At 32.5% G+C, this 27,962-nt stretch overlaps 1 protein-coding gene across 1 annotated transcript; it reads left to right on the top strand.

Annotated features, from left to right (window-relative positions):
- On the top strand, nt 1–27,007 carry LOC148284712 (prostatic acid phosphatase-like). The gene is made up of 6 exons (XM_088236690.1): nt 1–370; nt 15,139–15,232; nt 19,302–19,500; nt 20,395–20,550; nt 20,947–21,173; nt 25,366–27,007. The coding sequence occupies exons 1-6, from the start codon at nt 131–133 to the stop codon at nt 25,530–25,532; spliced, it is 1,083 nt and encodes a 360-aa protein (XP_088092816.1). The 5' UTR covers nt 1–130; the 3' UTR covers nt 25,533–27,007.
- The last annotated feature ends 955 nt before the right edge of the window (nt 27,008–27,962 follow it).

The following is a 27,962-nucleotide window of genomic DNA, read 5'->3' on the forward strand; positions in this document are numbered from 1 at the left end:
GTATTCCTGTTCAATACTTCAGCCCGGTTGTTTGTTTGCGGACTTGTAGAAGCTATCGGTCATTTTAATATTTTCGAGTATCTACTTCATACGCATTTTATCCTTTGGGTTATTTTGAAGTCATTTGAAAATGTTTTTATTTTGGCGCGTTGCTTTTATATTTATTTGTATGTTCTCGCAATATAATGCTGATCCAAATGTAGCATTTGCTGCTGTCGTTTTTCGGCATGGTGATAGAACCATCGTTAACTCTTACCCCAATGACCCTTGGAAAGATAACAGTGCTTGGTCAATAGGTTTTGGGCAGTTAACTAACACTGGGAAAATGCAGCAATATAATCTGGGACAAATGTTCCGAAAGCGGTATGGGGTAAGTGTTTTATAGCTAACTTATTTATATTTTATGTTTCATTTAATTTCGCTAAATGCTTATCTGAGGAAAAATATTTATTTTATCAAGTACAGCCCATTCAAATCTTCAACCCTTAGAACGAAAATTATTTTTTTTACACATTTGTCCGTTAGAAAGGCTTAAGAATTCAGAACAATGTTTTGTTGTTAGTTTTAATCAAAGTTTATAATGAATTTTGATAATGCAGTTAAGAATGAAAAATATCGTCGGTCATCATGCATTACTGCCAATCTACAATTTCCGCAAAAATGATACTTTGATATTGGGGAATTTTATTGGATGTTTCATGTTCCATAAGTTTCATAAGTTGGACCAATAGCAGGCATGCTTTCTGAAGAAGAACAGTACTGCGGATTGGAATAAATAATATGTCAGATTTGATTGTAAAAACAGTTTTTACTGTCTCCTGGAAAAAGTTGATTTAGTAGATTGGCGGTAATGCATGCTAACCGACGATACGGTAAAGCGGTTTCAACTGAATGCTGATTTACTCGTGTTTAAGTTCATGAGTAAAAATGAGATTGTATGTTTGCTTATGTGTGCATAGCAAAAACTTGTCATAAAAATCATTCAAATGTGTGTCCTTACACAAGCAAAGGATGTATGTTTACTTGGATCACAGACAGGCACTAACACATCAATTCAAGCTTATTAAGCATTCAATCTTTTAATCTCCTACCCAAGGAAATACAAAATATAGAATCCCTTCCAAAGTTTAAAGCGGCTTTGAGGACTTGGATCAGCATGGAAAATACAGATATACACCTATTGTGAAAGAGTCGTACAACAGCATATTCTAAACTTTGATGTCTTAATTACATTGTTTATGTCATTTTCCTGTTATTTCTGTATGATTTTTAATGGCATTGTCATATTTGTGTTTGTATACCAAAAAATTCACCAAAAACAATAAAAAAGGAATGGCCCACGCTCAGACGTTTAAGTCTTTGTGGGCATTTTTTCCAAATTTAAGGCTATGTTTATTTTTAGAATATGTATTTTTTCTCTTTTTCTCTTCTAATGTTTAATATGTAATTTAATATGTAATTTAATATGTTTAATATGTAAAATATGTAATTTAATACATGCATAATATGTCACAGTATGGAAAAATAAACAAAAAAAAAAAAAAATCGCGCCTTAATTACTAGTTCATTTCGTTTTTTTATTGTTTACTTTTTATCTGCTATTTTACTTCTGTGGACATCCTAATCAATCTTTTGAACACATCCTGTGGTCTTGTCACTTTCCCCCTCTATGATTACCGGATGGAGCTTCTCGCTACTATCCGTGGCCCTGTTAGAGGCCCTGTCGGATATACAGATCTGGTGGCTTCCGAATAGGATTTCAAGGATTAAAAAAAATTGTAATCATTTCGGCGAATCATGTCCTAGTCCCAGTCAGTGAAGAATTCACTTACCTCCTTTTCTTAATCTAATAAAGCGCATATTATTTACTTCTGGATTACCTTCTTTCAGCACAAAGATGCTAAGGCTACCAGATTACAGAGAGCTTCTTCGAGCAGCTTTTCTCATTCGGCAACAAGCACTTTTTCCGTGTATGTGGGCACCGCCAAGGAGACTTATGTCCTCTAGATGCGGTACGTGGTGGGCAAGCTGTTACAAAGAATTTTGCTACTCTGCTCAGTGTTTATTTTTTTTGGAATTCTTTTCATCCTTGCGCTTTGTTGCTGCAGGACATTTGATAATGTAGCTTCCATTTGTAAATGTTATCAACTCGTCGCTTTAGTTTGTTTTTGTCCAACAGACAATTTTTAACAAAATTGAGTTAAGTGTACAGGAGTTCTGAGACAGCCTTTATTTATAAAATTAAAATGAAAAAAAATAGGGTCTAGAACTCTACCGCCAACTTTCTCTGTAGCTGCAGGATGTTTTGTAATCTAGCTTCTATTTGTAAATTATTAAAAAAAAAACATTTGGAAGTCAGCCAAGGCACGACTGCATTGACTAAAAGTCAACCTCAATAGCCCTGAAAAGGACTTTCAACCTGTTCTAAGTGGTTTTGAAAAGCAAAGATAGTCGGCAGCAGAGCGGAGCGAAAACCAGAAAGAGAGAGGGTTTAAACGGGTTGTGGTCCCGTGGCTAGTGTCTCGGACTCACGGACCAAAGGTCCGTGGTTCGAATCCCACTCTACCCCAACTTGATTCCATTTTCTAATAGTGAGTTATTTACAACTCGTTGAAAATGGCCCTCAAAATTAAATATTTGGGTAAATCATAAGAACGCAAATATTTCTTTTTTAAAAAAAAAAAAAAAAAAAAAGAGAGCTAACACAGGGCAGAGAGATGGAATCAAACACGATGTTCATTAATTAGAAAATACAGCCAACAATTTCAAAGCGTTGAGCTTGGCGGAGCATGTCGTATCACTGTACCGAGTGGCTTGGAGTGGAGGGGGTCGCACTACCCCCACCGCTTTTGGTATCATACTGGCCACAGGTCTAGTAAATACTGATGTGGGTTATTTTGCTGAATGCCGCCATGCGAGCAACATACAAAATACAATTGAATATCATAGCGGCCCTTCTTAAGACCGCACCACATTTAAATCGAGATGCAAAATAATGTCATTTCATAGAGTCAAACAACCAATTTCCTTCGCGTATCTAATAGAAAACTCCAAAATTTATGTAGTTAAGTCCATCAGAGATTTAGGAGTTGTTTTGGACATACAACGAGCATATAGACAATATAGTAAATAAATCACTAAATTACTTGGCTTTATTAACAGAAAATCCTGTGATTTTACTAATGTCCGCACTATCAAAACTCTTTATTGCTCAACTGTTCGCCCTCTTCTAGAATATGCTTCCGTGGTCTGGTTTCCATTCTATGTGAATCGCATAAATAAGTCAATAAGTTCATGCTTTTATCAGTTGAGACAGATTAAATGCATACGCAAAAGTTTCGCCAGTTGATACCGCCCGTCAATCAATAAATGCGTTTGTAGTGTCTAGAGTCGATTATTGTAATGGTATATACGCAGGTCTACCAATGAATAAAATGACTCGCCTACAGTCTGTATTGAATGCCGCAGCGATACTTTTTTGTTTTTTTTTATTTAATTAATATAATTATACATTTTTACAGTTTTCGAATTTCATTTTTCATATTTTTACTAAAACTAAAATCCCACCAAGCCACTTTCTGTAGCTTGTAGGTGGAGACTATATTTATACTAACTTATATAATATTATCTACATTTATAAAAACAATGAATAACATAAATAATTAACAGCCAGAAAGATCAGAATATACATGTATATATATATGTTTGAGAGGAATTTTGAATGTATTGCTATTAAATTGTTCTAAACTTATTTTTGGAATCTCTAAGTTCAGTCATATCACTCCACTACTTTGGGAATCACACTTGCTACGTTTTCTACAGAGGGTGGAATACAAACTCTGTTGGCTTATGTATAAGTCACTGCACAACTCTGCTCCAGAATATCTAAGGGAACTTTGCATTCTAAATGAACTATCTGACAGATGTCTTACGCTAAGATCAGCTACATCTATGATGAGAGGAAAAGTCATTATACCTCTACGCAAACAGCTCTCTAAATTCGGCGAACGCGCATTTGCAGTCGCAGGCCCTACGGCATGGAATGCTCTCCCAGCAGAGATGTGAGAGTAAAGTGATGTTTCGTAAAAAACTTAAAACCCACTTGTTCTCTAAATCATTTGAATAAATCCGTAGCATGTGACAACAAAAAAAATTGTTTTAATCAAATTACAAATTTAAAAGCTTCAATTAAATTTATTTATCTATAGAATCACTATGTAAAGCTCCCTTAAAGTATTATCTTACAAAAATGGCACTACATAAGTTATCCGTAATACTAATAATAATTAATACCCTATGAATTGTATAAATAGACAATGTTTATAAACATTTACAACAAATTATTTAAATCCTTCTCTACATCTCCCCCGGTATCCCTAAGGCCAGACCTGAATGTGAATATCTGTCTTTATTGAGGGTTAGCACTTAGTTTATAGATACCGGGGTCCCTAGTTAGGATTTTCTACTCATGCGTATCCAGAACAGGCACTATATAAATTATCCTTAGTAGTAGTAATAATTATTTTTCTGGAGATATATAAATTAGGTACTCGTTTGGAACAATATTTTGAGTATGTCCAAGTATTTAATGACTATAATACTGGAATTTAATAGTTATCTCGCCTATATCTCGGTTTTGATATCGGTCCATATACCCATGAATTTACTTATTTAAATAAGTTAAATGTCACTTCAAATTGCCCAAAATGATGCATTTTTATTGTTAAATCTTACAAGTTTGTAGCATTAGGTTGCTGAGGGTTGGAGCTCCTACCCCAGTTAGAGATTAACAAAAGACACGAGGTTGCTGTTTAATGCGTATTTATTACAAGGGCGATTTACAATTGTGTAACTCTATTAAAATTAAGAACATTATATTATATTCTATTAATATATTTAAACTTACATAATATTTTAAACTAACTATTGGTAACACTACATCTTAATCAGATTTGAATGAATTTACAACATATTCGTTTTTGTAGATTTTTAGATATCATCTCTAGTTTAAAAAATATAATTAGGAAACACCATTAATTTGAAATATGGGGAAAAAAATACAGACAGTTTTAAGATACACCGAGTTACCAATACTTAGAAGATGTTTATAGACATGGCTAGATTCAACTCTTCGGATGAATCTCACACAAATCGATAAAGCTTTCAGGTCTTCACAAAGGTCGATGGATGGAATAGTTGAGGAAAAGTGGATGTAAAAACATAGGCAGAATGGTGAATGTTACACAGTGTGCAATATGGCCACCGAAACCAGCTAATGACATAAGCCCTGTAAATGCCTAGACTTCCTGCATTTCCCTTTCAAAAATGTTTTCTCTCTCTGTTGCAATACATTAAAACAGCATAGGGCGCTGCATTTGTGCTCGCAAGACAAGATGGTCAGTCTTACTCTTCAAGCGCTAGCCCAAGAACTATGAAATATTGCTGGGTAGGAATACCATTTTCAATAAATATTTCATCTCAAATTTTTCTTTGAAAAATAAAATGGCGTTGTGTATTATAATTTTATATTTTTCTTATTACTTCTTAGATAAGATTACTTCTTTAGACAAATTTAGATTTTAGTTACAAATCAATTTTGTTGAAAAATGGGAATTTAATTTAAAACCTTTGCACAGTAGGCAAATACACTAACCACTGATAATTTCAACAGAGATAAATAACTTTGGGAATGTTAAAGTCTAGGAATTTATAGGGCTTATGATCTGTCATATGCTGTTTTTTAAAATATATATTTTTAACTTTGAACAAATTTATTTCTTGCATTGGTTTAACAGTGGAATTCCAGATAGGAAAATAAATGCCCATTCTAGAGGCCTCTCTTTACAAAGTTTAGATCTAAGTGATCATTTTACTCACTATCTAACATTCACCACTCTGCCCATGTTTGAATACTGTCAGTTTTTTAATTCTTCCATTTGTTGATTTTTGTTAAACAAAAGAAATAAATAATGTAGCTTAATCTCTTCTAAAGTCTTCAGAGTTACAGATAATTGTGGTTATTTAGTAAATTATTATAATTTGTAACCTGCTTATCAAAATATTTCACAGACAGTAAGCTAATGAAAATGTTCATCATATCAGTGTTTTTATATTTAAACCAAATTACATGAGTATGTTATCAACACATTTTTATATATAAATAAAATACTAATGATAAAGGTGTAAACAGAAATGGAGAACCTTTTTGAGAAGAGAATATTGGAGTATTGGCATTAATCAGCTTATGATCTATCATTGGCTGGTTTAAGAGATCAATTTACACACTGTGTAACCTTCAGCATTGTTTGAACATCCATATTTCTTTAATTCTTCCATCTGTTAATTTTTCGTTGTACCATGTTGTCGTACGTTCTGTTTCGGTTGTATGGTTTGGTTGTACCATAAACCCATTCGGAGACCAGACTTAATTGGATGATCTTCATGGTAACGCAGAAACAAACTCAAGTCATGTATTGTCAATTTCTGTAAAAGGGAAGAGGGTTCGGCCACTAATATACTAACCGGTACGGCTGGGAGGCATGTATCGGACAGGGTCCTCATATATATATATATATGTGGATTGGGTTATCATATTTTGTAGTCAATAAATAGGCTGGTTCATAGGTCTTGATTAGGATGATGCTAGGTTTATCTCTTGAGTAGGGTGATTCTGGAAATATAATAGACTTATAAACTAGGATTTTTCTCAGTATTTATAGGTTTTAATTTTTGATAGATGTCTGAATAAGGGTGTCTTTAAAATTGCGAATATCCTGAATTGGTTTCTCTGTATGAGCTGTTATAGAATGGCTGGTGAAAGGATAGTAACAGCTTGGATTTAGTACATTAAAATCAAAATAGTATACTTAACTTTTCTACTATCTCTATCTACCTCGGTGTGACAAATCCGGCTTTACCGACATGTCGATATGTGTTTTCAGGAAATAAAAAAAAAATCAGTAGTAATATTTATTTTTCATAGTTATTATTAGTTGTCATTTCTTCCAAAATGCTGCCATTGCCATTGCATCTTACGGCGCATGCACATTAGGCTGGAGCGTCAAGTAGACATTTTTTTTTTCATGTTCTGAATTCTAATAGTGTGGGACAAATGTGTCGTAAAAAGTTCTTAATGATTGTTTTAATTTTAAAATGTTTTCTTATGCCTCCACATCGTCCTAAAAAATTCTAAAGATAAGAAAAATCTTCTCTATATTTGACCCATGATTTTTTTAAATTATGGTATAAATGATAAATAAAAACACAACTTATGCATTAAAGTATAAGTTCCAATCTGGATTGTTATTCTATTGCATCACATGGTTATAAATTATTTTATTTTACTATGTATTTAAAAATATATATTATGGCTTAATACCGCCTAAAAAGCTTTTATACAAGAATATTCATCAATATGAAAAAAGTGTAATTTTGAATGATTAAATAAATAAATTATAAAAAGAAAAAAAGCTTTTGGGCATAAAAAAATATAAATTCACCCTGAAATCCTTCTTAGAATCAAATTTTGCAATGATTTTCCATGATTCCAATTCTGCTTTGATTGAGCTTATTCTTCCATTTTTTTAGAGAAAAATAAATATTAGCGTTCTTATAATTTAACCAAATATTAAATTTTTTGGTGGCCATTATCAACGAGTTGTAAATAACCCAACACTAGATAATGGAAATCAAGTTGGGGTAGAGTGGGTTTCGAACCTCGGACCGTTGATCCGTGAGTTTGCAACACTAGCCACAGGACCACAACCTGACATTGACGCTCTGGCCTAATGTGCATGCGCTGTAAGATGCAATGGCAGCACTTTGGAATAAATGACAACTTATAATAACCATGAAAAAAAAATATTACAATTTAATTTTTTTCATTGCCTTAGTCATTACTATGAACGTAAATTTCACAGCTATCTATATTATATGATAATGCTTATAAATTTGTGTAAGAAGAATGGTGGTGATATTCGTGCCTTTAAAATTTGATGAGCAGCTAGTTTCCGCTTACACTTTTTTTTTTCACCCGTTCAAAGCAAGAATGAAATTTTCACAATTGGTGAAACACACGTTCAAAAGTGATTAGGGTGAAATCTAAAGCTCATATTGTATATTACTTTGTAGAATCTGAAAGTTCTTGATTTTAGCTTTAAAGCATTTTTTATTTTTATTCATATGTTTTTATGATAAAAACACAATTTACAATTAGGGGCCTTAAACTCTAGAAAAATCTGGTAAACATTGCAATGAAAATGCAAATTAATATGAATTAAAATCATCAATTTTATTAAAAAATAATCTTTTCAGTACTTAGTGTTATCCTCCTTGGCCTGAATGACTGCTTCTAGGCGGCCTTTTTTTACATCTTCTTAGGGAATGCTACTCCATTCTTCAGTGAGTGCCGCTTGCAGCTCAGATTTTGTAGCTGGTGCAGGATTTCTAGCCCGAACTTTTCTTTTGTGTTCATCCAAATGCTCAATAGGGTTTAAGTCCGGGCTACGCGCTGGCCAGTCCATAGTTTGAATTCCAACCTTCTCCAAGTACTGCCGAACTGTAGCTGCAGTATGTGGGCGGGCATTATCCTGCATGAGGATGAAGTTTTCTCCAATAAAGCCGGCGTAGGGAACAAAATGGTCCCCCAGGATCTCTTCGACGTATCGATTAGCCGTCAAACCCCCTGCCCGGCCGCCGGTTTCAATAAAAACTAGTTCGGTTTTTGCCTCTATTAAAATGCCGGCCCACACCATTGTAGAACCTCCTCCAAAAGCCACATTTTCTTGAATGCAGCATTGTGCAAAACTTTATCGTAGACTCGCCCTCTTCTATCGCTGCCATGTAAGCATACTCTGCTTTTGTCTGAGAAGAGGACAGAGCTCCATTTGTCATACGTCCAATCAACATGCTCTCTGGCGAAGCGAAGTCGGGCTACTCGGTGGGCTGGGGTCAATTTCGGGCCAGTAGCTGGCCTTTTCGGCATAAGGTTGGCAGCCTTGAGTCGTCTCCTGACTGTCCACCCACTGACAGGTACTCTTCTTGTTTCTCTGAGCTCTCGTTGGACTTAAAGGCCAGTGTGAGCCCAATTTTCAGGGCAGTACTGACAATAAATCGGCCATTTCTCTCCAAAGTGCACCGTCTTCGGCCAGAACCGTGTCTTCGTTGAAAGTTACTAGTCTAATCGACGTAAACTTTTGATACAGCAGACTGACTCATGTTCAGCGAGCGACTTCACGTTGGCTCTGGCCTTGTTGCAATAGCGCAACCGCTTGAGCTGCTTCTTCGGTGGTTGTATCCATTTCCAGATAATATTCCTGTTTGTTGATAAGGGAAAAAGGTACTGGTTGATGTTTGACGATTAACTGATAAGGGTTGGTCAGGAAGGTAAGCTTTTATAGGGATTCGTAGCCGCTAATGAGCGCTACTGTAAACAAGCTCAAAAGGGATGTTTACCAATCACAACACTTTGTGGGATTATGTGTGTAGGTATTGTCACCATATTGCACATTGTTTAAAAGCTAATACTTTTAACTTTAAGATATCAAAAACAAAAATAAAATATGAGCTTTAGATTTTTCACTCATCTCTTTTGAACACCAACTTGCAGCTTGAGCCGATTTTTTGCTGTTCCTTTCGATAACTATTAATTACTTAACATTTTCTGGGAAATACCTTGAGCTTGAAACTTAGCTAAAAAGATTTGTCTTTGCATGACTGATGACTTTTTATCGCAAACTAAGTCGGTAGGTCAAAATAATTTAATCATAGTACGGGTTTTGCACAAAATAATAGGGAATAAGACCTGTTATTAAAGCCGATACTCCTGTTTGTAAATGAAGTTAATTTATACTTAAATCGCCTGCAATTTGTGGCAGCCCGTCAATTCTTTATAATGGTCTGATGGGCATTTCCCCGTGTGAGTTTAAGTTCTGCAAAGATTACTTATTCATTTGCAGTTAACAAATTTTCACAAAACCAGCAATCATTTTTTTAAATTTAAATTATATATTATTTCACCATAATTCCCTTTCCGCATCTTATGGTGCATAGGGCACTGCATTGGTACACCAATCGCAGCTAATCTTGATCATTTTTTTTTTCATTAAGGTAGGATGATCAGTCTTACACTTCACTTGTCAGTCCAGGGACTTTGAAATGTTTTAGTGAAAAACTTCTTTTTAATGAAATATTTCATGTCAACCAAGTCGGGAATCGAACCCGAGACCTCTTGCATGGTAGGCAAACGTGCTGATTACTGCACCGTGAGGCTGACTACATATTATTTACTTAATTCAAAAATAATTTACTTTTACTTTTTTTAAATAATTGAAAAATATATAAAATTATTTCAAGCACTATAAGGATGCTAGAATTTCAAACATTCATTTGTTTTGTAGCTGCAAGACATGCAGAAATCTAGCTTCTATCGCACTCTCACACACTCCGCTCAAGTGAACAAAAGAACTGGATGAACTAGAGACACGAAAGAAACAAAAGATACGAAAGATATGATGATACAAATGATACGAAGATGCGTAAGATGCGGAGATATGATGACCTAAATGAGCCAAATGAGCAAAAGATACATTCGTTCAATTGAACTACTTAAAAGATTCAGTCACTTTAAACATACAGATCAAGTGACACGTATCGTTTCGGTGACAGGGTCTTACCCTTTGGTTTGTTTCCATTTCTGAGCCGATAGCTAAATTTCCTTTATTTGCACTTGTTATACAATATTGACATCTAATGTCATAACAAGTATTATCACTAGAATTTATGGTACAGATAGCTAATTTTTATGGATTCTTGAACACATATACCTTATCAATCTGGTATTTATTGACACAGTCTTAAACAATGATGTTACATTGATTTATGTATTAAGGCACACGTAAGAAATGGGGTAATGTGTTGTGACACCGTCCGGCTGAGTTTTGATAAAAATTTGCTCATAGGTATTCACAAAAATAATATCTTTTTCAATATCGATGCGCTGATTTTGATCAACTGGGCAGCGTCAAAACACATAACTACATTCTATCCGTGTGCCTTTAACGTAGAACCTGTATATACATGTATCTTTATAGGAGAATATACATCATTTTTATTCCTATTCCACTAGTTAAATTTACTAGTCATAGGCCACACCATTGGAACTTCCATTGCAGCGTATCTTTACCATTTGATACAATTCGCTTCAGTTCCCTTATATGGAAAAACCGCCTAATAAATATTTCGTGCCTACCTTCCCGAGAATTGAAGCCTGGATCTCAAGTAGGCAAATGTACTAATCAGGACACCTCGAGGCAGACTAATCTCAACTCGATTTCCTTTTTCTGAATATTTACCTGAAATAAGCCGCCGAGTCAAAAACACTTGTCCAGAGTTTTGGTTCTATTTCACACACAGCACTGTATTCTTCATCCGTCTGAAAACAGAGATCCTTATTATCTGTCTATTAAATTATTTGAGGAAACGTATTCAACAATTCCGAGAAAAATAATCCGTGTCACCTTCAACCTGCTACCTATAACAAAGTTGTGTGTACAATGTGTATAACAAAGATGTGTATAAAGACCTATAAAAAAATGTAAATCAAAAAATAATAAGAAATAAATGTAATAAATAAATGAAATAAATAAATAAATCTTTCAAAAATTATGGCGCTTTTTAAAACAACATAAAATGTTTGTGGTTTAGTTAAATAATACGGATTGAAAATATTTTTTAAATCACAAGTTTTCCCTATCATCAAATTAACTTTCCATTGACATATTAGTTGTATTGGTGGATGGGACCTAACATAACTCATCCTCCTTTACATTTATCAAGTTTAACATGGTATTTTCTCAAAATGTATAAATAAATAGTATAAATAACTATACTACTATAACTGGATCTTTTTTGGAAAGTTACAGATATAAGATCAACTTAATATATAAAAGTAGATTGTAATAAAAAAAAAGTTTCAAATAATATCTGTAATCTGTGAGCTTACTTCAGGAAAAAAACACCGACTCGATTTTGAGATGTTAAAATACAGTATACATTTTGTATGAAGAATCAGGCTGAAGTAATTGGCCAGTTTCTTTCGCCCACTGGGAACGGGCTGGGTGCGCGTATAGATGTTTATATTGATTTTTTTTAGGAAGATATAAACAGAGACCTTAATTTATTATAAATATAAATTATTTTATTTATTTTCCCGTAATTAAAACTACTATAAAACATTATCGATAGCCAAATATTTTTTTTATTTTTTTTTATATCAAAATACATTACATGTATCCCCCATAACTTACAATAACTCATTTTGGGCCTTAAGATATGTACATTTATTATACCTAATATACATTCACGACAGAACACACAATTATTATAAATACTTAAATATTATAACAAGCAAAATAAAGATCAAAATACAAATACACTAACATGTTAATGTTAATATAATGATATGCTGCACATAATCCCTTATATGGACGATTCACCCCTGATCGACCGTGTTCACGTCGAAGGCTTCAAACAACAATTTTGGAAAAAGCGGTTTCATTATTTCAAATGTGTTTTAAACCAATTGCATAGGCCGTATACACATTCTGGCATAAGGATTTAAGTCTATAGATTTTTGCAGTTCAAATTATTTTACTAGAATGTGTAAAAGACCAGTGGAATTGGTTTAAAACACATTTGAAATAATGAAACCGCATTTACCATAATTCTGTGCTTACACAGAAAAGGGGCATAAGTCTGTGTGGTGTAATTTTACAATATGGCTGTTTTCTTTTTTGATAGCTAGGGCCTCATTGATTTTTTATTAATTACAAAAGATATAACTTTAAATTTTCTACTTCAATGCTTGAATAAATTTTAATAAAATATTTTCTACGAATTATCATATTTATTTCTTTAAAAAATTGCGTATTTATATTTATTTACGACTCGTGCCGTTTTTCCTTGTTATTTTTTTCTCCATACTTCAATTGATTTGGCACTAGGTGCACTTAGGCCTAAATTCATAGATACATTTTAGCTTTGCTATTGCTCAAATTGGAGTTATATTTCCACCAAACACTCATTTTTTTTATATTTCTACTTATCTTTTCTTTCTCAAGCTCACCTTCAACTATGTTGAAGGCTCAAATGATATTGGCACTTTCTTCTGAGGGTTCCTCAATTTGTAAAAAGGCACGGCTCGAGTCAGGTCTATTTTCTTTGATACTATTTTACAAATATCGACTTAGGCCCAAATGTAAAATTGCTTTTTTATCATTATGATGAGGATTTTTTTTCCTTTTCTTTATTTTACTTGTGAATCTGTAAATGGAGTATCAAATTGTATTAATAACTCAATTTGGCAAAAAACCTGACTTGTGCTCCTTTTCCGTGTCTGCACAGAGTTGTGGTTGAAGCCTTTAACCTGAACACGGTCGTCGATATTGTGTAATTTGTAAATGCAATCCAATTTATGGAATAAGAACATAATAAATCACATTTGTAAGTACATATTTAACTATTTTGACAGCTGCCAGGCTAGTGTCGTCTACAGTAACAAGTTACACAAAAATAAATATAAACTTAGGAAATATGTACATCTCTTTTTTACATGAATACTTGCATGTCGTCAATGCACCGCGCTTGCAATATCCGTTAAGTGACATTTAAAAAAAATAAGAAAATTATTTAAACGATTTACCTTCTGATGTTGGTTTTTTTTTACATATCTTTTTATTGATAACAATAGAAAAAATACCACATTTTATTTTAAAGAAATATTTATGTGTAATCTTATGAGGAATTAAAAATACTTTAAAAAATAAAAATCACTTTACGGATTTTGCAGGGGCAACGAGGACGTGTAATATGATGAATTTGCAATTTTTTTTTTCCAATTGTTGCCATACTACTAATTGTTACCTACTTGCCATATCTTAAATATTACTACTATTATCACACTATTTCTCCATAGGAGTAGGCAGAGAGGATGGATCGCTACACCCGTCTATACTGATGTACATTCCTAGTCTCTTCCACATTCATACATCTTGTCATCCATGCCCTTCGATTGTGTCTGCTTTGACATGACCAGACTTGAGATTTTGGGTCATCTGATCATGCCACGTCTTTCTCGATCACCCTCGTCCTACGTCATTCTCGCCATATATATCTGTTTTATCATTCTTTCTTCATCCATTGACAAACTACTTCTACATGACCAAACCATCTTAGTGACCCTTTCATTTCTATATAACCAGTATAGGAATAATGTCTATTTATTATACGTCATTGGTATTAACACTTATCATCTAACCAAATACTTGTTTGTAAAGTCATTATATTTGTCAAGTTTTCTACTTTGTATTTAAGACATTTCAATTAATATAGTTTACTGTAAACCAACATAAATAAATAACTACATAGAGTACCACTGTGTAAAACTAAACTTCGTGTTCAATTGAATATAATTTTTATTTGTTAAGCTGCAAATTAAACACACAAGTCATAATAAATGTCAAGTAAGTTGCGAATGATATTTGAAAATGTTATTTGATTGAAATGGGTTTGAACAAGATTATAATATATTTTGATGAAAATTTACTTGTGCATTATTTTCTGTTTAATTACTTAATAATTATCATTAAGAATTTGAATTTTGCATGTTGCTAAGAAATATGTCAATACTCCAACCTTTAACAATGCGATTTGCGTTTTGTTTTAAAACTGTTTATATTTGTGCAGCGTGACATTTCGCTTTTTTCATAATGAAAGTTTCATAAACGATTCAATGTATAGATTGATATTTTAACAGAGTTGGATATCTTTTTTTAATTGATTTGATTTAAGTGGTCACATTACAGCATTCACTATTCTGCATAGATTTGAACATCAAATTTCTTCCATCTGTTGAAATATAATTCTTTCTTAATAGAATCTCTCAAGGTTCTCAGATCCAGTGTTTTATCCACTTATTTGCAAAGATTTGGACACTAAAATTTTATTTTTAATTCAGTGTACTTTCATCTGTATTTTTGTCTCAGTCTATCTTTCTCCTATACATGTACTATTATTTGGCATTGTTACACTTGCGATTTTTGTGTCTTTGTACATTATTCTTCATAACTGTTTTTGTTTCAGCATCTTCTGTCTGATGAGTATAGGTTCAGGGATATATATGTCAGATCCACAAACGTTGATAGGACTATCATGTCAGCATTATCAAACCTTGCAGGTATGTAAATGGCAATTAAATTTTACTTAAACGTTTTTAAAAATTCTTCATTTATCAACAATGGAAAATCCCATGTACTCTAGATGTCTAGAGTATAAAGTACCTACTTGACAGTGTATTTAATGTTAAATGGCAGCTTTCAAAAAGTGTTGAGAAAGTGGCTAAGTATATCAGGCAACGCATTCAACAGTATGAATGCTTACTGAAAATTGAATATTTCATGTCCACTCCTCAGTTCTCGAGCGTGTGTTTTCCACTACTAGACTCAGGGCTTCCGAGTCAAGTCTGCGTCCTGTTGTTTTCTGACATAAACTACCGACGAACTGTCAGCTGTGGACGTCCAGGACAATGTGAACTTGATGCCATGTAAAGTAGGCAAGCGTCGTTAAGGCCCTCAGGAGGCAACCACAGTATATATGGCCTAGCTAATTGAATCGCCTCTGCTTGATTAAACTTGTCATTGAAGGTTGCCGTGTCCATCACACACCCGATATTCTTCTGACATGCCTAATCTCAAAACACAATAATTTGCTGTTTTGGGACCAAAATCTTATGTATACTTGGTTAAAAGCGAGTGCCGTCTGAATATATATAATTTGTCTATATCGCTAGCCTGTCTATATAACAGTGAGATAAACCTGATATTTCCGATTTTGAGATACACATGCAGATATGTTAATAAATTAAATAAATAGATGCTTTCAAATAATAAAATATTAATGTTAGATCGTTAACCTAGTTATATGAAAATATAATATTGATAACCTACTTCAAATAATTTAATTCAGTCAGACACGCACACCTCAAAAACCGATTATCTCGGAATATGTTCATCAAAGATATCTCACTGTTGCTTTGGGCTAGCGATATGTATATAAGTTGTGTCACCTCACTAGAACCAAAGAAAGCTAATTATAAAGCTGTACAGTACAGCTAGCCCGGAGGCTGTTTGTGAATGCCATGTGCTTCAACCAATGAACGGATATGTGATTAAGATGAATTATGTAAGTTGAAATTTTTACGAGTCTTCCTTCATAAGTATGGAACGATATTATGCATGCGAACATAAGCTGAACAAATAAAGCAATGATGCAGTGGAACATGTATTGTCTTTACTAACTGACGAATTTGATGATTATCTCGTGATGTAGATGTAAATATTGATTGTTTTATTCACAAGCATGCGTACATCATTCTTGCCGTCTTGTGGTTGCATGCTAGATGGACTGTTTTATAATATTATGTATTGTGCTCGGCAGTGTGGATAACCTATGATCCAGACTATTTAATAATTAAATAAGTTAACATCTTTTATAACAGATTGCTGTTAATATTGACTTTTCTTTGACTTTGAGTTTGCTAAATACACAAGATCTGAATATTCTAATCAACATATGCCACATGTTGGCCAGATTAAACACATTATTATGTATTGAAGGTCATTGCGCTAGTTTCTTATTTTATTTTATTTAAGTGCTTTGATAAATAAACTGAATGTATTTTCTATGATTCTGTATTGTAACCGTATTATATTATTTGATATTGTCTAATTTTAAGTGTTTTGAATTTGTATACCTCACTATAGATGTGCGAAAAACCATATTTTTTTTAAAAAATACATCGATTCAATTGAGGTCAAAAGTATTAAACCACAGTTCTGGAAAAATCGGTTTCACTATTTTAAATGTATTTAAAACAATTGCGTAGGTCTTAGGTCTCGGAACCATGAGTCTGCAACTGCAGCCTGGTCCATTTTCAAATGCAAATCTACAAGTTTTTATTTATAATACCTATAGTGTAAAGATATATTATGTGAAAGTTTTTTTTTTTTAATTTGAGAAGGAATTTTAGAAGTTTAGGCATTTAAATGGATTACAATCTAGTATTGACTGATTTAAGTGTTCACTGTATGCACTGTGGAATATTCCTATGACAAATCATAAATGCCTAGACTGCTCCGTAAAGTGTGCCCAAGTAGACCTTTTCATAAAATATCTGTCTGTTGTGATATGTTTTTTTTTTACATTAAGTACTCAAAATATTATTTTTTGTTTTTATTGTTGAATCATTCTTAAAATGCCCATTTAAATAAAAAAATGATTACAACTTTACCAGGAATCACACCTGAGACCTCACGACTACTAAACCTTAAGGCAAATATTATATTATTTTTCATTTTATTAAATGTTCACGCCCACAAGGCTTTTACACGCACAAGAGTTATATAAAACACGAGTATAAAAACCAGATTAAATTGAAAAAAAAAACAATACAAAAAAATAAATAGAAAGAACAGTGTTTAGAAAAAATATAGTTGTTATCGAAAAATATAAATAAGCTGTGAAATATTTTACAACACAGTGATATTTGTGTACAACATTATTAATTTAAAAAAAAAAACACAGAATTTTGAAAAAAAATATTTATCAAAGCCAACACGAACATGATCATAATACTAGAGAAAAGAAAATCAGACTCCCATTTAGAAAAAAGGCGGAATCACAAAATTCAATTTTATTCAGGGAAGTAAAAAAATATTATGAAATGGGAAAAAACATTTACGAAGGAAAAAAAACAAATTTGAAACAGAAAGATAAGAAATATGTGTTAAACAACATAAAAATTAAATATATGTACATGGTTATTATTAGAACACACATAAGAATATGTTTATGTGTGCCCTATTTCAAGATTCAAAATAAAGATGAAATATAATAAAAAAGAGAAAAATAATTGTATGAGATATTAAAAATAAAATGTTAGATAAACAAATAAAATACAAACATAATATGTAACATAAAGAAATTCATTTTGTGCATAAAATTATAATACAGTTTAAACAGAATATTAATTTCTATTTGATATGGAACATATGCATTGTTTTTTAAAAATTACAAGGCTCATGTCAAAGACATTGATGTTGTAAGCAAATTGGTTTGCAAGTGCATACTACTGGTGAATGTGCACTGTAATTGGTCGATAATTGACCGCATTAGAATAGTGTATTACAGCGGGTAACTCGACCAGGTACTCTCATACATAAATTTTATGAGTTGACAACAATCTAACATTGATGTCATTATTTTTTAAAAAAAAAGCACATCATTTAATTATTGTCTGTTTTCTAATGTTTGTATATTCAAATAATCATTTGAGTTTGTGTAATTTATATACTCAATGGGTATATTTGAGTTGATTTTGCACTAGGGCAATATACAATGTTTTCATCATAAAAATAATGAAAACATTGTAAAAATAAATAAAAATAAAAATAGACTCAAAATCCCGTATCGTCCGCAGCAAAATCATATATGTGGGATATATATATAATGTTTTGGTGATATTTCATATTCATATTTTATTGCATAACAATGGAGTGCCCTAGTCCTCTAGATGTAAAAAGAAAATCGATTTCTAGGAAATAAATTCTTACAAAAATACTCAAGGGACACTTGATAAAAATCTCATTTAAAAATGTCCAAAGGCCTAATTTCAGTGGTGAATTCATTAACTGTGCAATTTCTTTTTTTCTCTATTTTTAAAAAATTAATTAATATTTTTTGAAAAATATTCGATAAACATAGCTTAAAGGTATTTTCCCGTAACAAATAAGTTCCTTGGAACAGGCATTTGCCCATAAAGAAATCGATTGCAACTTTAAGCACAATAATCGTTCTGGCTTGCAGCCAAACCCTTCGTACATTGGGCCTATTCCTAGAACAAAAAAATTTCATTAGAGTATTTTTTGTGCCATTTTGTCTATATTTAATCAATAAATGCCGAATTACATCACAGAGAAATGTAATATTTTGATCTCACCAGGAATTAAACCGGGAACCCCCCTGTTTGAGGCAGGCATCTTAGTTACGGTTAGCTAGACCATGGGAGTGAAAACAATGTTTACTGAAACTATAATAATTAATCTATAAGGATTCGTATGGGATGACTAATTCTAAATATATGTAAATTGAATGTAGAAAGGGCCTAGTAAAATGATGATAATATTTCAAATTAAATTTTCAACTTATTGAGATTCCATTTTAAAAGTCATTTATACTTTATTTTACAGGACTGTATACTGTGAAAAGTGAAAATGAGTTTCTACCTGGATTGTCATGGACGCCCATTCCTGTTCACACCGTGCCATTAAGCTTGGATAGAATTTTAGCTATGAAAGCTCCCTGTTTCAAGTATGATTACGCAAAGCAAAAACTCTTAACTAGTGACATTTATAAAAACTATGATGAAGTGTACCACGATTTATATGAGTAAGTTTAAATATCTGTAATAGAGTCGTTAAGAATTGTATCACCATGTCACAAAAGGACCGGGAATTTCCCAATAGAGAACAAAACATTTATGTTATATTCCCCTTTCCGACACCGCATTTCTAAACTAAATGCAGCACGTTCTAAATGCATCATTTGTTGTCATGAAGGTAGAATAATACATGAGAATAAGTCTTGTGTCCAGGTGGGTGAAGAATACAGTTCTGTGTGTGAAATCGAACCAGAACCCTGGACGAGTGTTTTCCACTTGATGGCTTCTCTCGCGGTTGGCGCGTTCACCTACCATTCTCGAGGTTGTGGGTTCGATTTCTGGCAGGGTGGACGTGAAATATTGATTTTTAAGTTACAATATTTCTTTATTTCTGGACTGGCGCCCGAAGTCTAGGACTGAATTATTTATGTAATCAACAAAATTGTCTCATTACAATATACACTATCTAACAAGCGATCTAGTCGTTAAACGCATATTTCGGTGTGAAGTTCAGCTCTTTTAGTGAATTTGATTTTCTCTTCTATAAGTCAATAAGCTTTCTACGGGGTGGTAGGGTTTTGTATGGAGGAATTAGTTGCGGGGGTCATATTCTGCAAAAACAGTGCTTGATCAACCACATTAGTGATAATTTTTGGGGTAAAGTTCAGATACGGGTAATTATTTTAGTAATAATTGTATTCATAGCAAAATTCCAGAGAAGAACCCAGGACCTCATGGTAGGCGAATGCACTACACTAGGAGGATGACTTTTCCCCATGCAATTTATTTTTTCAGGATTTATACCTTATTTTATTTCACATACACCACTGTATTCTTTATCCGCCGGGACACAGACAAAAATAAAAACTATTCGTAAATAAAAATGTAATATATGATTTTAGGTATTTAAGTCATCACAGTGGTCAACATATCGCTTCTATGGAAACTGTTGGATATTTGTATGATACATTAAAAGTTGAACAAATAAAAAATTTTACTCTCCCCGAATGGACAAAAGACGTTTATCCTGAAAAAATGGAAGCTGTGACTGTAAAAAGGTAAGACATTTAATATTTAAACATGAGTTCTGTGTCACTGACATAGCCAGATTTAGTACTTAATTCTAGATTGTAGTTTTTATACCTCGGTTTCTTACCTGGTAGGGTTCCTCCGCGTTAATGGGACAAAGTGCCGAGACGTAATATACTATGTTATTAACGAAGCATAATTATTTATATTTTATCATTTTCTAAATTATTGTTTCTCAGAGAAGAAACAATCGGAAACCAAATTTTTTAGTAGTCTACCCACAAATTAGAATATATTATGACACTTAAGAGTTCCTGAAGAATTTTATAAAATAGAATGGTCAAAAAGGCTATGAAAAGTTAATGACCCACTGCTCTAGATTACAATTATCTCGTAATTAATAATCAATAAATGGTTTTTTTCAGCCTGTTAACAGATACATATAATCCTACCCTTGCCCGTTTGAAGGTGGGTCCCATGATCAAAGAAATAACAGAACTAATGAGTAGAGTTGTCCTAGGAAGCAGTATACACAAAGTTGTTTACTATAGTGCACATGATACAACAATTGTCAACTTACTGAATGCTCTGGGAATGTATGATGGACGACTTCCCGAATATACCGCACATTTACTGATTGAGCTTGTAAAAGGTATACAAACTGCACATTCATTTTTTATTTAATTATCATCTTTAAACATAATTTAAAGATTAAAAAAAAAAAACTGGTTCTGATGTTTTATTAGACAGAACCTTTTTGAAAGTGAAATAATTAAAACTAGGTATTTATTGAGTTTATGACATGTTGTTGACTGGTTTAAGTGATCAATTTACACACTGGGTAACATTTGCCTTCTGCTTATTGATGAACTGTTTACCTGGCCCTCGAATTTTGCACATATTTGATTCCTGAAAATGTATGTGAATGTTGAACGTTTGAAAGTATAGGGATATCAATGACCATATTCTTTAAAAAGAAACGTTACAAACCTGTTACATATGCTTTTCAAATCATCTATAATTGCCTTTCTTCCCTTCATTCTCTATCGGGCTTAAACCAAGATCAGACATACACTATGAAGAATAATACTGTCGCGTGTGATGGGAAAATTCTTTGATTATATTTTAGCAATACAATCCAATTTATTGAATAAGTAGATAATAATAAGTTGCATTTTTCACAATTTTGTAAAGGACTTTCTATGTTACATAAAGTCCTTTAAATATTTTGTACTTTTCCCTATTTCCAGAGGGGATGCTTGAATTTGAAATTCCTATGCAAACTAAAGTTGGGTATGTTCAAGTTGGCCAGTGTGTAAAAACAGATATTTTATAAGGAAGCATCTAATCTGAAATTCCTCTTGGATTTGAAGCCACTTTATGTAACCCAGAAACAGTTTGTCTTGACTATAAAATCGCTGATTATAACAGTATTTGTACATCTTTAGCACAAATATTAATGAGTCAGTTAGTCTATTTAATTCTATTGTGAACAATACAAATGAAGAATTTGTTCCCAAAAAGGTAGTCAAGGCAAACTCGTATCCTACATGGTTCAACCACGGTTTAAAAAACTGGTGTGGGAAAAAAAGAAAACCCACAGTGAATATGGAGACTTCATCGTTTTCTCGAACTTAAGAAAGCAATGTAAACTCTTATCCAAAGAGCGTTACTTTAATTACATCTCAGGTGTTGAGGCTTCCCTTCACTCAAATCCCAAAGTATTCTAGAAACACATGAGTAAAATGAAGAAAAATTGTAGCTACCCAAGGTCAATGGACCTTGCTCATAAATTAGCTGAAAACGGTCCTGACATAGCAAACTTTTTTGCTGATTTCTTTTCCAGCATTTATGACGGTCATAATGACAATGTCACTGTTCCCCATTTTGTTTTTGAAAATGTTGCTAATTTAACATCTTGCCATATTTCCTTGAGCGAGGTTTCAAAGGGAATCCATTTTCTAGATAGCAATAAAGGAGCGAGACCAGACAAAATCACTCCTTCATTTCTTAAACAATGTTCCCAGTATTTAGCAGCTCGTATTCAAAGGTTATTTAATCTTTCCTTAACCACAGGTATTTTCCTGATTTGTGGAAGCTTGGTCACATAACGCCAATACACAAATCCAATGATGCCAGTGATGTAACCAATTATAGACCAATATGTATACTTTCAACCTTACCCAAGCTGTTTGAGAGTATTATGCTAAATAAAATCTCATTTAGCTTTAAGTATATAGCAGTGATAGAACAACATGGTTTTGTAGCAGGACGGTCGACCACTACAAACCTTCTTTTATTATATAAGCATTATATAATGCAAGCCTTTAAATCACAATCTCAAGTTGATGCAATATATTTAGACTTCTCTAAAGCCTTTGATAAGGTAAACCATATTACACTTGCAGCCAAATTAGAAGCACTAGGAATTTATAGAACTATCTTAAACTGGCTCAAGAGTTATCTTAGCAAAAGGAGAATTGCTATAAATCTAAATGGCTGTCGCTCTTATGAATTTACAGCTAGATCGGGGGTACCACGGGGTTCTCATCTTGGTCCATTTCTCTTTGTATTATTTACTAATGATCTACCCACACAATTTTCTAATGTAGATTTATTGCTTTATGCTGATGATTTGAAGCTATTTAGAGAAATAAATTGCACAAACGACATAATTCACCTTCAAGGGAATATGTATATACTTCTTAAGTGGTGCGAATCCAACCATTTGTTTTTAAATGTAAACAAATGTTTTCACATATCTTTTTGTCATTCTTGAAACCTCATTCCATCATCATACTCAATAAACGACACTTTAATAACTACTGTCCCACAAATCAGAGATTTTGGGGTAACTTTTGATGAAAAGCTAACCTTTACGCATTCACAGAATGACAATTGCTAATAAGGCTATGCAGATGCTGGGCTTCATTATTCGGAATACAACAAATTTTACTGGCATAGTTTCAATAAAATCTTTGTATTGTGCTCTTGTCCGATCACAACTGTAATATGCATCGGCAGTCTGGAGCCCTTTGTACAACTGCAACTCTTTAACCTGGAAAGAGTTCAGCGGAAGTTTTTACGCTACATACAGTTCAAAAAGGGTAAACCTGTAGATGAAATTTGCTACCAAACATTTATGTCTGAGTTGAGGTTACCATTGCTCTCCACCAGAAGTACAATTGCTAACCTCACTCTAATACATAAAGTGATATGTACCCTAATAGATTGCCCAAAATTACTGTCCCTTATAAACTTTTGTGTACCCACAAAGACCATCAGACTCCAACTTTACCGGTGTAAAAAAAAAAAAAATAATTATGTTTTATTTTAATCCTACTATGCCTTATATTATATACATAATATAATGTATGTATTATTATGTCTTAATAGTGTATTATGTTAACTATGTAACTTTATTTTTAAATTAAAAAAATATATTTTTTAAATTTTTATATTTGATAAAATGTTAATTATGTTTAATGTGTAACTTTTTCTTATTATATAGTATGTATAATGTAAAAGCCCCATGGGCGTCAACAGAAAGAAAAAAAATAAAAAAATAAAAAATAAAAAAATAACAGTGACCGTGAAAACCTTCGTACCTATTGAATCAGTTGTTGCCAGTACAGCTCTTCAGTAATGATTTCACCTGGTTTTAAAAGCTCATAATACACAATTCCCCTTTGATCCCACCAAATACAGAGTATTGTCTTGGCAGCGTGAATATTCTTCTTTGGTGATGGTTTGGCTGGTTGGCCGGGCTTGACATACGATTTGTTGCTCTTCTGGTTGTCATAATGAATCCATTTTTCGTCGCCAGTAACAATTCGATGCAAAAACTACTTCTTCTTGTGATGCTCGAGCAGCATTTCAGATATGCAAAATCGCCTTTCCAAGTCTCTCGGCTTCAACTCGTATGGCACCTTGCTTTTGGATGAATCCTCATGCTTGGAAATGGCTGCTTGAGTCACGCCCAATTATTCTTGTGTTTGACACGAGTCTTGATCGATTAACGCTTCCAATTCTTCATTTTCAAACTGTTTTGGCTGTCCAGGCCGCTCTTTGTCTTTGATATCAAAATCGCCACCTTTAAGGTGTTGAAACCACTCAAAACACTGTGAGTTTGCAATAGCATGTTCACCATACAATTCCATGAGCAAACGATGACTTTCTGCTGCAGATTTCCTTGCAAAAAAGTGACTCCGCAAAACTTCCCGCAAATGCTATTTTTATTGCCGATTTTCAAAATTTTTCATGATGAAAATATGATGAGCACACAGCAAATCAAACATTGTTGACTGATTTTGACAGCTTATGAATAGAGCTTCAAAATGACATGTATGTCAATGATTTGCTACAGCGCATACACAAGTGCTGACATCTAGTGTCAAATTCCGGTTTCTAAGTTACTTAATAGAATTAATTACATGTTTAGTGTAATAGTTATGGTTTTATTTTATGTTATTTTCTATAATGCTTTATGTTTTAACTGTATATTGCAAGAGCCCTCCGGGCGATTATTAAATAAATAAATAAATATTCATTTTAAGTGGAAAGTCATAATGTTGGTGCTGTTTCAGATAACATTAAAGTATTATTAATATGAACTTCCACTATACACGATATAATATTTGCAGCCCCCGTCTCCGTGTGTGAAGCAAGCAAAACTAAGACACTAGCTTCACGCACGGGAGGGTTCTGAGTTCAGTTCCCAGTGAGATCACAAAAATTTAATGTGATTTATCTAGAATTGTGCCTCCAGTCCATAAAAATAGCACATAATTTATGAATTATGCATTTGGGTAAATTATAATACTATAAAACTTTCTGATTCTTAGGTGAAAGTGAATGTGACCATGTTGTGAGGATTACTTACAATGGCAATATTTTGGAAATACCAGGTTGTGGAAGCCTGTGTCCCTTGGATACTTGGAAGGAGATATATGCCTGGCTTATTCCTGATGATATAATACAGGAGTGTATGTACTCTAAACAAAAAGGCTAGAAAATTTACTAATAATTAGGGGCAATTTCTCTGGACGCTTGTTCCTCTGGACAGTGGTGTTAACCCATTAAAAAAAATAAATTAAGCACTGTCATCAAATGCGCTTTTTTGAGTTAGCAATATTGATGTAATTTCCATTCTTCTGTGTCAAAATTAAAGCACCGAAGGCTTATTGTCTTTTTTTTCCAAAAAGTTGATATTTTAAATTATTATTGAGTGATTTTGCGCAAGAATAAGATTCTACAATAGTTCTCTAATCTAGAATGCACATTTTTCAAAGAGGCTGTGAGGCTAGTTATCTTTCTAATAATTTAAGCTCAAAATGAAAATCTTCTAAAATTATAAAAAAATCATCACTCCGTGTTCCTCTGGACATGTCCTGAAGAACAATCTGCAATGTTTTTTTAACAACTTCTATTAAATAAATATTTCAGTGCCACATAGCAAATTAGGTTGAACGAAGGACCAGCTTCTTTCTTGATTGCGATTGATTGGAAGATTCTGTCAGAGAAGTTTAGAATGGTTAGATTTTCTGAAATACATTTAGGTTGGTATTTTTATGCGAACACCCAACACACTGGTTATTAAAGTTGCCACATACATTCTTGGTTAGTTTTTCTCAAAGCAGTAAAATTTAAAAGAAATAAAAATTTATGGTGATTTGAGAAATTTTGTGAAAGTGTACGGTTAATAAATTCGGGTTAATAAATGTAGGTTAATTTTAAATAACTAAAAACCAAAAAGACATGTCTAGTCAGGCCGTATGCAATTTTTATTACCTTCATGACTGAACTTAAAGTGGATTCATTCAGTGTGAATTCTACGTCAGACATGATTAGGTACTTTGTAGATAGGATATTGAACTGAGTCTTACACTCTGAATTTTTACTGTTTAATATTTTACCTGCGATAGAAAGATTCTTGTTTAAATCACAAGATGTAATTCGAGTGGATGTCTAAAACTTAAATTAAAATAAATATTGTGAAAGTGTCGCTTTAAAAAATTTTGGTATTTTGAACAATAAAATTCTGTTTTATTATGGTTAGTAGAATTCTATTATATAGAAGATTAGTACAATTGTACAGGCAAAAATCAGGGATCGCACCTAGACACATTGTTAAGTTAGAAATTAATTTTTCACCTGTGGTCCTTTTCTGAAAATATTTTGTTTTTTATATTAAAAAAAATGTCGCTTTAAAATAGGTTGCACCTAGCTAGGCAGATAGTATTATAATCCAGATAAATTTATTGAAACAAAACTGTAGCAGACATAGGAACTGCTCTATTATTCAAATACAACTGTATTACTGCTATTATGTTTATGATTTAGAAAACATTAATTGTTCATTGTACAAAGGAACAAGTACTATCCAGAGGAACATATGGTCATTTCTGTCTCTGTCTATGGATAAAAAACAAGTTTTTTTTAAATGCGTTTATTTCACACAAATCAAAAAAATTAACAAAATAAAAATAAGAACGCAAAAGATCATTTTCCTGAGCTCCGTAAAATGTATTCTAATAAAATAAATAGCTAAATTATATTTTAAAAAAGAAAAAAAAATATTATCAAAAACTGGAAAGTGTCCAGCAGAAGACGTGTTGCCCCTATATTATGTAAATCATTTTGGTTTTCAAATTACCCTCCCACTTTATGCCAAAATTTCTATGATCACAAAATATATTTAAAAATGATATTCTGAATTTAATAAAACTTAAGTCTAGCTTTGAAATACTGTATGTCTATTCTATAAGGCCTCTCCACAAACATATTTATTGTTGGTTTTACGATGTATCTTTAAATGTTTTTTTTTCAATGTATTTTGTGGTGGACGTTTAGAATGCTTGTAATATTCAATTTTTATTTTTATTAGATGTAATTTTAATAAATTAATTTGAAAACTAAGATAAAACGAACTTTCATTTAAAAAATATTCGATTTTTGTAATTTTTTTGTAAATATTTTTGTGTAAATATATGTGTTTTTCAATTTGATTGACTTTCATTTGAAATTATAAACCGATACATAATTATTAATTGGAGTGGCCTATGCACCATGCATAGACGGCGCTTTTTAAAGTTCCGTCCTTCATACTGCAGCTCTACATATCGCTTATCAGTATACTTTTCATCGAACATTACAATACTTAGTGAAAAAAGTAAAACTCAAAAGTAACAATATCCAATTCCAAATGTTTATTTTCAATTATATAATACATCAAAGAAAATTGCAGAAAAATTAGTAGAAAAAGTAACAACAATTGAGCAAAATAAAAACAACAACATAAGTTTAAAAAAAGCCGGTAGAAGTAAGTATAATTAAGCAAGAACAGTAAAATTAAGTATGTATAATAAATCCGAATAAATATGAAAAACCACTCTAATATTGAAAATATTAGTGTGATTTTTGATATTGTGATAAATTTTCA

Source organism: Micrasema longulum, unplaced genomic scaffold, assembly GCF_059751315.1.
Source record: "Micrasema longulum isolate JH-2025_06_02 unplaced genomic scaffold, ASM5975131v1 h1tg000097l, whole genome shotgun sequence".
In the NCBI taxonomy this organism is placed as follows: Eukaryota; Metazoa; Arthropoda; class Insecta; order Trichoptera; family Brachycentridae; genus Micrasema; species Micrasema longulum.

Excerpts from the sequence above, each read along its gene's own strand:
- LOC148284712 (XM_088236690.1), top strand. The coding sequence starts at position 131 with ATGTTTTTATTTTGGCGCGTTGCTTTTATATTTATTTGTATGTTCTCG. Across the intron at positions 20,551-20,946 it reads GAAGCTGTGACTGTAAAAAG|CCTGTTAACAGATACATATA; the intron begins GTAAGACATTTA and ends GGTTTTTTTCAG. Across the intron at positions 21,174-25,365 it reads ACTGATTGAGCTTGTAAAAG|GTGAAAGTGAATGTGACCAT; the intron begins GTATACAAACTG and ends TCTGATTCTTAG.